The following is a 13,987-nucleotide window of genomic DNA, read 5'->3' as shown; positions in this document are numbered from 1 at the left end:
AGATAAACTTTTTCAAGAAAGTGAAGAAATAACTTAAAAGTAGTTACTTACAGATACCTACACTTTCTTCAGAAAGTGTAACTGTAACTATACTTTTAAGTTATTTCGCTTTTACCGAACTGTGACGCGGTGGCAAAAGTTATGTAAAGAGCAAAAAGTTTATAATTTTACGGAACATTTTTTTTCTGCCTAATTATTTTTCTCGTTTATCACCCGCTTAAATCACTCACTGGCTGAAACGTCTCCGCGTCAAAACTTAAAAGTAAAATCGAATATAACACTTAAAACGAACACAATGCAAATTTACACCTAATCACACTTGTTACAAAGTCCAAATTCCATTAGACGAACACAGGTCCGTCGTTCTCTACTCACAGGACGTTTAGATTCTCACAGTTTTTGAATTTCGAATCCTCCTTCCCGAATATCCAGGTGAGCATTTGTCGTGCCTTCATGCTTGCTCGTACTACGCCTCGGGATTTGTACCAATGGGCTGGGGACGACTCCCTTCCACCTTCGGCTGAATACTGTTGTTTCTTTAGTCTGATCTGGTTGAGGATACCGACGAGAAGTTCGTCCACATTGTGATTGATCCCGACGGAGACTTCGACGAACTTCGCTTTGTATGTGCAGGCTAGGCATTTGCCATCTGTAAAGAAAGATTGAATGTGGTTAAAGATCTGATTTATAACTATTGAGAAACTTTTCGCTGTGTTGGGTAAGGTCTTGGTAGCTCAAATGGCAGAGCACTGGGCTAGCGATCCAGTGGTCGTGAGTTCAAGTCCCATTTGTTTCTAAGCTTAATAGCATTGTTCGCAGACGTTTCTGCTTGATACAAAATTAACTTTTAAGAAATTGTAATTTACTCATTTAATATTCATTATTCAATGAGTGATGTGTTAATGAAAATATGGTCTGTTAGACGGATTAATACATAATATCGCTGTTTATGTACCTAAGTACCCAATATTAGGTACCTGAGTTAATAGGGAACAGAAGAGCAACAATAAATTTAGCATTAAAATGTTTGGACTGTTCTTTTTAAATTACGTTGTGGAAACTACATAAGGCCTTACATACACACATATTTGTAATTTATTCATACATATTATGTTCTAAAGACATAGCTTTTTAAGCAAACACCTTCTCATAATTTGAACTTTTTTGAGAGCAAACAATTTTGTATATTACAAATATAACCAAATTCGCGATTACTTTCTACCTTTTTTTTTCATTTATCGCGTTCCCAATTGAAGACTTTCCAAACCCCTGAGGACTGTCTAACAGCTCTTCCGATCGTACGTGACTTCTTTGAAAGCATAAAACTCTTGGAGTCCCTACTTCTAAAGTTTAGCTAGAATTCTCGATTCTGTAGGGTTACCTACCTACAACTTTAACTTCAGAATAAACTGACGTTCTATTTAACAGGATAATAATGTTATTTTATTTTCTGGAGTTGTTCTTCAAACTGTTTAAATCAAATACAACTTCTACATATTAAATTATCGTGGTTAGTTCTCTAGTGGCTAGTTAACAACAACGTACGAGTATAAATGAAAACCACAATGTTTTCAATTCCTTTCCAGATGAAAGCCGGGTAGAAAAACCGGTATAATACCGATATATAATTTAGTGAATATATAGCTGTCTCTATTCTAAAGCACAGTTTTACTATGTGGATCTTATGCCTTTTGCAATAAGCTTCACCGATGCACAGTTATAGTTCGTTTGTTTTTAGCATTAGAAAGAACTCCACAGAAGCAAGCGTGCAGTTATTATCAGGCTCTTTAATTGTTAATAATTATTGAATTATCTAATGTAGCATCGTCAATACATATAATTTACTTCAAATTATTACCGCTAAAAGTGCCGGATTTGGAACCACAAGCTTACTTCTGCGAAGTTCTTTCTTTTAAAGCTAAAAAAAAAACGAACTGTAGGAGTGTTGCTGTACATAAAACCCACAAACTAAGTAATTGAGACTCCCCCAACCGAGCATAAAAATAGCGCAGCCAAGAACCAATTTGCCCATTCATTATCCGCTATTATGGAGCGAAATTGATTTCCCAGACGAATGGAACAGTACGAAGGTACCGTTCGGATTTAGACTGCACCGGCATTACTGCGGCAGTATTGCAGCGGGACATTCCTGCCGACTGCGTTGAAGAAGAAGAAGAAATACCTACCTACATTTATTTAAAATCTTAATTGAGTATAAAAATAACACATGCAACACAAATTACATAGACTAGATGCTAAACCGGATCCTCACTCAAAACCGCAAATGCCAAACCGTAAAGGTCAAAACGTTTGAGCAGAAACGTCGATTTTGACATTTGCAGTATCGTCATGCTATCGGCATATGCCGATATATCGATGTATGCTGTCGGCAGTATCGTCGTGCTGCTGGAAACATCAAATTTAAAATTATTTTTTTATATTAAATGACATTTTGACGTTTACTGCAGTTATGCAGTTGACGTGCAGTAGTATTGCATTAAGATATTACTGCCGCAAATAATAAACAAATAAAAAAAACAGGCAAGTGCGAGTCGGACAGACAGACGTATGAGTGATCCTATAAGGGTTCCGTTTTTTTTTCTTTTGAGGCACGGTACCTTAAAAATGTCCAAAACAATGTTGCTGCCCGGATTTTTGACAGTTGTGGTAACAATGCAATCATTGCAGTCGGTCTTAATGCCGCGCTGCAATACTGCCGCAGTAATACTGGTGCAGTTTGAATCTGAACGTCACCTGAAGGTACGTCAGTACGTAAATGTCGCCAATCTGGCAAATTAAAATCATAACGTTATGAGGTTTCGTTTCGATCGGCACCGCTGGTTGGAAGTCTTGATTGGATGTCTTGTTTTTGTCGTTTTCGTCTTTTGTTTAGTCTCCTGCAATTTTGCTCTCGGATTTCGAGATAATCACAAGATCTAGAGACGATTTAGAGATCAACTAGATCTACATTAGATATCGACTATTAGATGCGACTTGGATATCTAAGTCATAACTTGTCGAAATCGTTCAAGAGGACCTCCAGAATCTCGGAAACGTCAAATTTGACATATCTATCTTACCTTTAAATTATCCATATCGTAACTTGTTGAAGTCTAGTAGAAATCTAATTCATTTTCTGAATCGAGCCGTCACTCTTCATCAGTTAGATTTATGTTTATATTGACAGGTGACAACTAACTCATTAATTACGACCACAAGTTCATAGCCATAGTGAAAAGTCGAATTTTGTTTAATTATTTTTAGTAATTAGTGAGTTTGGTTGTCACTTGTCGATATATAGGGCTATGTTTACTAGTCTCTGCTACCTACTAATAAATATTAAAACACATAAGTCCGAGCATATAGAGAAAAAATACATAGATTGCTCACTCCATACATCAGTGTTGGTACCAAAAAGCCTAATATTTTCATAGTCGACATCTAGCATCGATTAGCGGAATTATCGTTTTTTTGTTTTTATTTCTTTTTACAAGCTTTTATTAAGTTGTCGGTCTGTAATCACATCTTGCAAGTTAAATATGATCCAATTCCCGGTTTCCGATTGAGCTGAAATTTTGCATGCATTTATAAATAGGATGACAATGCAATATTACGGTACCATCGAGCTGATCTGATGATGGAGACAGGAGTTGGCCACTGGAACTCTGTGATGAAACAACGCAACCTAATTGTGTTAGGGGTTTTTAGAATTGTCTCGATGAGTATTAGTTGTCTGTCGTAAGAAAAGTACAGTCAGCAATAAAAGCTTGTACCAAAAATAAAATTTTTGCCAAAAACTTATTACAAGCTTTTATTTAGGTATTTGTACCAATAATGTCATGGGGTCGAAAAGTGCTCGAGTGGAGACCACGGACTAGCAAGCGCAGCGTAGGACGTCTACCGACGACTTAGGACGACCTTGTTAAGGCCGCCGGAAGACGCTGGATGCGGGTCGCTTCCAGCCGGTACGAATGGAGGTCCAAGGGGGAGGCCTATGTTCAGCAGTGGACGTCTTATGCCTGAGATGATGATGATGATGAATAATGTCATTCTGTGGCCAGAATAGCGCGAGTCAGAATTTTATTGCCTGTTTCTTTTATTCATGACGTAAAGTTTAGTGTTGAAGCTTTACTTAAACTAAAATTAGACTCAAAGATAAAACAGATAAGATTAGAAAGCAATATAAAAGAAAAGCGAAACTAACTATTCAACTTGACAGTCTAATTTGACCTTTGGAAAAAAAGCTATCTGTTTGTGAGTCATTTTCCAAGATACGTAACGTAACTTTTACCTACTTCATATAGCCTACCACCGCTAACATTGCCTGCTTTAAAACAATAAGGATTAGGTAGGTATCTAGGCCTTATTCTTTATTCTTTAAATAAATACAATAGATCTACGATGCTAAATCGAGGTATCCCGTATCCTCATACATCATACCCTAGTTATTTAATATCAGCATTCAGTTACTTTTAGCTTAATAAGTCTTATTTTTAATTTTTCCGATTTATGAAGCTTTTTACTTTTTTACTTTTAAGTAACTTTTACATATGTCATCCGCAACACGCATCGTCAAAAAGGAAATTGGCCATTACAAAACACAATAACAAGCTATAAACCTATATCCTAATCCGGTAAGTACCCGGCACAAACGTCTTCATATATTATGTCCATGTAGGGTGTCTATGGCCTTGAGGTTACTTTTACACCACAAAAAATCCAAACGAACTTTCTTACGTGTTATTATGTAGTCGGGCGTAAAAGCAATAAAGATATAAAGTTTCTTGTCACCTGATTTCAATCTAGGAAATAATTGCAGTCGTAAACACGGTACAACACGAAACATTATTTATTTTCGTAATCAAGCTTGTAATTACAAGTATTACGTGTAATGAATCGTTTTTATGTAAGATTATCGGCTCGATTCGGGAAATGAATTAGAGACTCACTAGATATGAAATAGTAAAGATATGTGACGTTCCACGGGTAAAGGTACCCTATGGCAGTTGGCGCTTACGCTATTATTAACGTCATTATAAGGTACCTTTTGCAGTGGAACGTCACATATCTTTACTATATCGTATCAGTTAATCTCTAATTCATTTCCCGAATCGCGCCGTATATGTGTCGAACTTGGATAATGAATATTATAATTAATAAAATAAGTCTTGTAACACATTTTAGATTCAAGGATTCTATCAAGTAACGCACTAACACCCCTCTGGTGTTGCAGGTGTCTATGGGCTACAGTAATCGCTTACCATCAGGCGATTCTTCTGCTCGTTTGCTCCTATAATATATTATATACAGTATCAAAAGTATACAGTTGCTTAGAAATGAAATCACTGTCTCGAGAGTGACAGACAGTGACTTTTTCCACTTTTATTTTATTTCTAAACATATACTGGAGTCAGTTATGTAACGCTGCCATACATGACCCAAAATTTTTTTATTAAGCTATAAGCTTCATCACATCTGATATTTGTGTAATTCTAAGCATTTCTAGCCTGGGAGGCAAAAAGAAGCGTGCGTCTAGTCGGGGAGGGTGGGAGATCTTTAAAAAAAATCTATTATGATCCTGGTGGCTACAAGGGCAAGTTTGGTATCATTTTCGTATAAACCAAAGACGTATAATTCATTGCTGATATTTGTTTTTTTTCAGTTTCATAGTAATTTTACAAGAAAAACGTAAAAAGGTGAAAAATTTGGTTGGAGATTTTTGCTACGCAGAGCCGAAACTACAAAAGATAGAAAGTTGAAATTTGCACACTAGATTACATTTATAAAGTGTACAAGAGATCAGAAGCGATTTTGAGAAATTCAACCCCTAAGGGGGTTAAAAAGGGGATGAAAGTTTGTATGGGGTTCAAGTTTTATTTTAAGCTAGAAATTTGAAACTTCGTAAAACGATATATTATTAAAATACAAGTAAACTAATTTCAGCGTTTTTGAAAATTCATCCCCTAAGGTGGTGAAAAAGGGGTTGAAAGTTTGTATGGATATCAAAAAAATTTTCGAACGCGGGACTTGAATCTTTGTATTTGGGGATATTATTAAAAGACAGGAAAAGTAATTTCAGCGTTTTGTAAAATTCATCCCCTAACAGGGTTAAAAAGGGGTTGAAAGTTTGAATCCATTACAAATCCGAGTAGACGCACATTTCTTATTGCCTCCCAGGCTTGAAATGCTTAGAATTACTCAAGGAACATATGTGATGAAGCTCATAGCTTAATAAAAAATTTTTGGGTCAACTTTATAACTGCCTCCGCTAATAATGGTAATGTTTGCAGAACGTTTTTGCTTAATGCAAAATTATCGGTTTATATGTTTGTCTCATTTATAAGCATTATAATATTTTTCAATTGTGTATTTGTAACGATTGTTACCACTCGTTACTACCAGTTCCACTAAATATCCTGATATTATCAACATTTTGTCTTATTTGTGTCCTGACGAATGGTAATGTTTTGTTTTTGTTTGCGAGCTTACGTATGTACAGTCGCCATCAGATATATCGGAGCGGCCAAGGTGTTTACAATATCTGAACACGCGCTCTAACTCCTTGAAAATAGAGGCGTGTTCAGATATTTGTGAGCACCTTGGCCGCTCCGATATATCTGATGGCGACAGTACTTATGCGTGCATACCATTGAATGTTCCAAATATTTCTAAAGCTGATCGAACTATTTAGTACCATTTTTGTAAAGTTTTAACTGGACAGACGGCGCTGTTATAATTTGTCGGAGGATTTTTAACTGTTTTTTCTCATTAAACTAATTTTTATTTCATTTATGCGTTGTAAAATCATGACCATAAAATCAAAAAGGTGTTAAATAATTAAATAAAGTCAGTCCATGACGCCCTGCTAAGGCACACAACATACTTACTTAAAACTATTTCAGTTAGGTCAAAACAAATTCGAATTTTAATTAAAACTAAATAAATTAAAACTGAACTGAATTAAAACTGGAGCGCTGGTGGCCTAGCGGTAAGAGCGTGCGACTTGCAATCCGGAGGTCGCGGGTTCAAACCCCGGCTCGTACCAATGAGTTTTTCGGAACTTATGTACGAAATATCATTTGATATTTACCAGTCGCTTTTCGGTGAAGGAAAACATCGTGAGGAAACCTGCATACATCTGCGAAGAAATTCTAAGGTGTATGTGAAGTCCCCAATCCGCATTGGGCTAGCGTGGGGACTATAGCCCAAGCCCTCTCGCGCTCGAGAGGAGGCCTGTGCCCAGCAGTGGGACGTATATAGGCTGAGATGATGATGATGATGAAATTAAAACTACTGAAACATAAAACAAAACAATATACGCGATTAATTAAAACTAATAATTTTAATTAAAACAAAATAAATTGAACGGAATTACACATTTTAAGGTTTGAACTCACGTGTTTTTAATCACTAATTAATTTAAGGTTAGATGTCACGGTAGTTTTAATTTAATTGTTTTCTCTCACCTTGTGTTGAGACAGCCCGACTCCGTGCCAGGTCTATCTTGTTCCCAACCAGCACAGCTGGCCGTGACCTCAGCATGTCGCAGTCCAGTAGCCTGGCCAACTCCTGCTCAGCCTTCTGGAAGGATGCCTTGTCGACCACGCTGTATATCACCACGAATGCGTCTGGAGGCTCCGATCGGTCAATCTCCTCCTAAAACAGAATTTTTAGATGAGTGCTTAATTACTTAGTGCGTATTGAGGTTGATTAAATCAGAGTTTCTCTTTTTACTCCGGGTATCTTTAGGGTGTTTTTAGGGTTCCGTACCCAAAGGGTAAAACGGGACCCTATTACTAAGACTTCGCTGTCCGTCCGTCCGTCCGTCTGTCACCAGGCTGTATCTCACGAACCGTGATAGCTAGACAGTTGAAATTTTCACAGATGATGTATTTCTGTTGCCGCTATAACAACAAATAGTAAAAACAGAATAAAATAAAGATTTGAATGGGGCTCCCATACAACAAACGTGATTTTTGACCAAAGTTAAGCAACGTCGGGAGTGGTCAGTACTTGGATGGGTGACCGTTTTGTTTTTTGCTTTATTTTTGTTTTTTTTTTGCATTATGGTACGGAACCCTTCGTGCGCGAGTCCGACTCGCACTTGCCCGGTTTTTTATTAATGGTATCAATCGATCAGGTTTGTTTTAAGGATCAAATGTTTGTATGGGACCCATTGTCTTAAAGCAATACAAAAGTCACAAATGATGGTAAAAGTTTGGCACCCGCACTTTACTGACGAAATGCTTCTAACAAAATGGCAATACATCGTGACGTCACCATGTGACTTGGAGGGCGTTTCGATGTACGGAAAACAAGGAAATTGCGATTTGGTCGGTGAAAGCGTTTATGTACCTATATTATTGGTATACAATATTTTTTTAAACAAAATGTAAGGAATCGAATGGCACCATGATTTTTTTCTTATTTGGATGTTGAAAATTTTTTTTTAATAAATGTCAAAATAAATGTTGCTGCCCGGATTTGTGACATTTGCGGCAGCAATGCAGTGCAGCAATGTCGCGCTGCATTACTTCACCAGCAAGCATCACCAGCAGATTTAGTCTGAATTCGAAGACTACCTGTATCTTTATTTATCTTCAAAATTTTACTGCTGATCGGTAAAGCTCAGTGAGGCGAGTTCCACAGAGTAGATAAAAAGTAAAATATAAAATCGTGTTCTAAAGAATATTTTAAACGCCGTTCCAGCTCATTGACTGGAGTTTATCAATAAATTGAATAAAAAAGAAGTTTGAATGGATCAAACAGACTAGAAATACACTGGCATTGTGAATAGGGAGTACCTACTACCGCTACCAGTAGCAGTGTGTACCAGTGTTCTATACAAAATACACAGGTAGGTAGCGGAACCAGAAATTCCCGGTCCTTGCCATACAAACTCAATACCGGGAGCATTCCCGAATTATGAAGCGGGGAAGAGAAATCACCAATCCGTATTGCGCTCTGTCGGAAGGGTTTCCACGAAAGATCAGCGTTGAGATCCTTGCACCATTCCACTAACCCGGGGTTAACCGGTTAAACCTGGAGTTACCATGGTTACCAGTACAATTTGACACTGGGTTGACGGTTAAACCGCTGTGGGCCTAAGGTGTTATCTTAACATTAAGCTGAATGACCTTTTCAGTGACTTGTCTCATGTTTTACTTTAGTTTGAACGTTTTTTGAATAAAGTTTATTTTATTCTATTCAAGCCAATCGTCAAGGTCGTACCAAAACATGATCACAACTATAACACACTGTACCACCACCATTTCGTGGCACTTTCTCTTTTTTATGTTTCTCTGTTTAGTATAAGTTTTTATTTTGTGTTTGTGCTTACGAATAAAATTATTTCTATTCTATTCTATTCTATTCTATTCTGTTACATCAGAATCAGCATTCAGAACAAGAAATTGTGTCACTTAACTTCAAACTCAGATTGTGCGATTTAGTGGTTTTAGCGCTTGCATGTATTTCAATATCAACAAAAGCTCACTACAGATGTAGTGCATAATGCATAATTATTTCCATCGAGTTTTCACGGAAACGTACGAACGTGTCGTTGCTATTTCAGTAAGCCTCGGTACAAAAAGTACTAAGGTTGAACGAAGTAGCATGACAAATGACGAACATTTCGGACAAAAATACGAAGGAAAACAATTATGCACTTCATCTCTAAAAGGAAGAACGGAATCATTGTGGCTTTAAGAATGCGTTCTCTTAGCCTCTTTTGAGACTTATGGAACATTATGCAGCGTCATTGTATCCATTAAAAAAACGAAAATTCATGTCATCCGAACATTTGACCTACTTAGGTCAATATTGACTTGTAATATTCTACGGTGGAGTATAAAGACAGGAGTGTTAAGGAAATTCACACTTCCTGATTATGTGATATAAAGTTTGATTCATCACCAACATATCAGTTGAAAGACGTCCAATACTGGACATAGGCCTTCCTTAGGGATGTCCACAACGACCGGTCTTGCGCCGCTAATCTATCGGCTTACGCGACCATAACTTGATCGTCCGACCATCTTGTTGGTCTTTTCGTGCTGCGTTTTACGGTTCGCGGTTGCCACTCAAGAACCTTTCAGCTCCATGACATCGGCCATCGGTCCTACGAGCAATAAGTATGTCCCGCCCACTGCCATTTTAGTCTGCTCTCTCTCCTTTGGCATTCTCTGTCTCTCTCTGTAATCTGCCACTCTCTGAGCTATGTCAACAACCTTGGTTCTCTTCCTGGTCTCCTCATTCCTCATTCGATCTTGCAGAAAAACCCCGAGCATAGCTCGCTTAACTCCTTTGAGTGACTTTGAGCTTTTTTATGAGACCCATTGTGATTCTTGTCTCTATTCCGTAAGTGGCAACACACACTGGTTGAAATCCTTCATCTTAAGACACTGCGGTATTTCGGACGAGAAGATTGTGTTAAGTTAGATTATAACAAAGTATTTATAATTTCAATTAAATCTCTAAAGTCCCCTCATTAATATTAAACAATTTGTTAGTTAATTATCCCGCAGACCACGCGTTTCGCGCTTCGCCGAATTTCTGCGACAAAACCCTGCTAACACTTTCATCTCCTTCCAAGTTTTGTTACGCAACCGAGATTCCTTTGGCATTCTGAGAATTTCATTGGAGTTAATCCACTGAATCTATAGTAGGTACTTTAAATTTTACTAGCGACCCGCCCTGGCTTCGCACGGGTTACCAAAGTAATACTTTGAAAGTATACACTTAAACCTTCCTCAAGAATCACTCTATTCTTAGGTGAAAACCGCATGAAAATCCGTTCAGTAGTTTTTGAGTCTATCGCGAACATACATACCTACACACAGACTGACGCGGTGGGGAACTTTGTTCTATAAGATGTAGTGATGTACGTATATTATATTACACAACCGGGTCTACCGCGATATATGTAATTTCATTGTTTTACCTTAAATTCCGTCGTTTCAGCTGAGACCCGCTGAGCGGTAGACCCGTTTGTGTAATTAAATATGTGTACAAAACGCGAGAGTTTAAAGTGTTATATAAGTTATATTGTAGTGATGTAGGCAGTCAATCTTTAGGGCGCGTGTACACGGTGCCGCTGCCGCGCCGACACCGTACTGCCGCCGCACGGGCTCGTGTACACGGTACTGCCTCCGCACAGACACCGCACCGCCGCCGCACCTCCGCGCTATGTACACGAGACGCGTAACGGCTCGGCCACGACATCGAGCGACTTGCGACGGCGGGAGCGATAACCATAGGTTGGAGCGTGACACAACGATCGGACCTTTCGCTCCAACCTACAGTTATCGCTCCCACCGCCGCAAGTCGCTCGATGTCGTGGCCGAGCCGTAAAGCCCGCCGCCGCGCCGCGCTGCCGCATACATATCGCGAAGGTGCGGCGGCGGTGCGGTGTCGGCGCGGAGGCGGGCTTTATGCGTCTCGTGTAGGAGTACATAGCGCGGAGGCGCGGCGGCGGTGCGGTGTCAGTGCGGAGGCGGCACCTTGTACAGGCGCCCTTAAGGGCCACCGAAAAGTAATAACTGTAAGTATGTGAGCGCACATTATGTACCTTCATCAAACCAAGACATCAATCATTGATAAAACAGGTCAGTCAACCTTTCAGCCCTTTATCAATGAGAGTAATGCCTTCTTACACAACCCGATCCTCGCACGGTCGGCTACGCTTCACGTTCGGTTTAATCGAATGCCACAAAGAGATTGTTATCGAGGTAATGTGGCCATATTTCAACTCCAGTTGTTATGAGTAGTTATTTGATTTTATTTGAAAGTTCCCCATAGTTCTGATGAAGAAAGGTTTTGGATGAATTGGATGACAAAGTTGTACCTTTTATTCTTGATATTGATATATCTTGATATGATATTGATTCAGGGATAATTTTAAAGCATTACAGCTAGCGCCAATGCGCTGTATAATTAAATATGCTATAATAAAGCTATAATATTAAAATTATATGATGAATATGACAATAATTAAGCTATATCGATAGTGATGATGACTTTGTTCTCTATCTTCTTCTTTAATCATGTTCTCTATCTTCTAGAATCTTTATAAAGTTATGATGTTTGTCGGCAGTCTCGGTACAAAAATGACCGAGTTTGACTAAAGTAGCATGACAAATACAAACGTTTCCGAGAAAATACGATGGAAAATAATGATGCACTAGATCTATACACCGACAGTCCCCGACGTAGCCCACCGGATTAGCAAGCTGAAGAGGCAATGGGCAGGCCACATTGGACGCAGAGAAGATGGCCGATGGGGTCGAAAAGTGCTCGAGTGGAGACCACGGACTAGCAAGCGCAGCGTAGGACGTCCATCCACAAGATGGACAGACGACCTTGTTAAGGTCGCCGGAAGACGCTGGATGCGAGTCGCTTCCAACCGGCACGTATGGAGGTCCAAGGGGGAGGCCTATGTTCAGCAGTGGACGTCTTATGGCTGAGATGATGATGATGATGATGATGAGATCTATACAGCTTACAAATAGGGGATTGTTAATTTGTGGGTTTTACCTTAGTAGTAGTACAGTTGACGAAGTATAATTCTGATTCCTCCCCGTTTAGCATAATGGATACTTTCTGTTCCGCATCAGGATCTGAAACAAACATACTTTCTGTTAAACAGATTATAATTATCTAAATATATGTTAAGTACAAATCAACATGGTTACATTATGGAAGCAGATGGCCCCGGGTTCGAATCCTTGTAAGGGCATTTATTCTTGTGATGAACACGGATATTTGTTCTTGAGTTCCATGTATTTAAGTATTTATAAATATTTATATAATATATTATATCGTTGGCTAAGTACCTACCCACAATACAAGGCAAGGCAAGTTTACCGTGGGACTAAGACAATTTGTGTAATAATGTTCTAAATATTGATTAATCAAGGGGGAGGCCTATGTTCAGCAGTGGACGTCTTATGGCTGAGATGATGATGATGATGATGATATAATAAGGCTTATTTTGTGGGTGCTGGCATAACTTAGGCTACCTAAAAAGGGATAAAACCGACAAAAGTGCCAAAAACCCCTTCTTTTAAGAATTTTGGGTAATAATATTAATTGTCTCCAGGGACTCCTAAACTTCGATAGCTAATACTTTCGAATCTATGTAAAACACCCTAAAAGCCAAAATGCGTTGGATCTAAACTAAGTCTTAAAGTATGTGATATAGTACAGTCATTATATCCAAAAAACCGACCCTACCCGTGAATAATTAGTTCTTGGATTTTTTTTTCGTAGGTCCCTCGGGGCGGCCACTGGGAGTGTAATTTCAAAAAGTAGGCTGAATCAGGCTCCTGCGTATATTCGAAAAATGGTTTTTTTTCCAAATAAACGGTTTTTCTTCAATAACTCGGCCATTTTTGATTTTACAGTAAAACCGTAAGGACAAAAACTGTAGGAAATTTGATTCTCTACAAGTTAGTCCAGTCATTATATCCAAAAAACCGTCCCTTCCCGTGAATAATACGAGAGTGGAAAAGTTAAATAATTTGTTGGGAAGTTGAAGAGAGAGAGAAAAATTCCGTCTTAAATAGAGATAATCATTACAAGAGCGCCCAAAATACGTTGAGCAAATGTTTTGAATAAAACACATTTTGTTTTTAGGGTTCCGTACTCAAAGGACTCCGCTGTTCGTCTGTCCGTCCGTCTGTCTGTCACCAGGCTGTATCTCATGAGCCGTGATAGCTAGGGAGTTGAAGTTATTTCTATTGCCGCTATAACACCAAATACTAAAAACAGAATACAATAAATCGTTAAGTGAGGCTCCCATACAGCAAACGTATTTTTTTTGCCGTTATTTGCGTAATGGTACGGAACTCTTCGTGCGCGAATCCTACTCGCACTTGGCCGGTTTTTTTATCGATGTATAATTATATATAATCATTATACAAATAGGATTGCTCGCGTGATTACAACAAATTATACACTTATCACACCAGTTTGTATAATAAAACTC

The 13,987-nt window shown here is 38.6% G+C and overlaps 1 protein-coding gene across 1 annotated transcript in view; it reads right to left on the bottom strand.

The window, feature by feature from the left end:
* Nucleotides 1-202: 202 nt before the first annotated feature.
* LOC134668756 (GTP-binding protein REM 1) overlaps nucleotides 203-13,987 on the bottom strand; it is a 210,467-nt gene continuing 196,682 nt past the window's right edge. Inside the window, exons 3-5 of the mRNA XM_063526208.1 lie at nucleotides 12,535-12,617; nucleotides 7,467-7,656; nucleotides 203-649 (exon numbers count right to left, since the gene is read on the bottom strand). Coding sequence (XP_063382278.1) covers nucleotides 372-649; nucleotides 7,467-7,656; nucleotides 12,535-12,617 — 551 coding nt within the window. The 3' untranslated portion in view covers nucleotides 203-371. The remainder of the gene's footprint in view (nucleotides 650-7,466; nucleotides 7,657-12,534; nucleotides 12,618-13,987) is intronic.

This window comes from Cydia fagiglandana, chromosome 11 (assembly GCF_963556715.1).
Source record: "Cydia fagiglandana chromosome 11, ilCydFagi1.1, whole genome shotgun sequence".
NCBI classification, from domain to species: Eukaryota; Metazoa; Arthropoda; class Insecta; order Lepidoptera; family Tortricidae; genus Cydia; species Cydia fagiglandana.
Note: the sequence above shows the minus strand (reverse complement) of the source record. Positions and strands in the feature narration are given on the sequence as shown.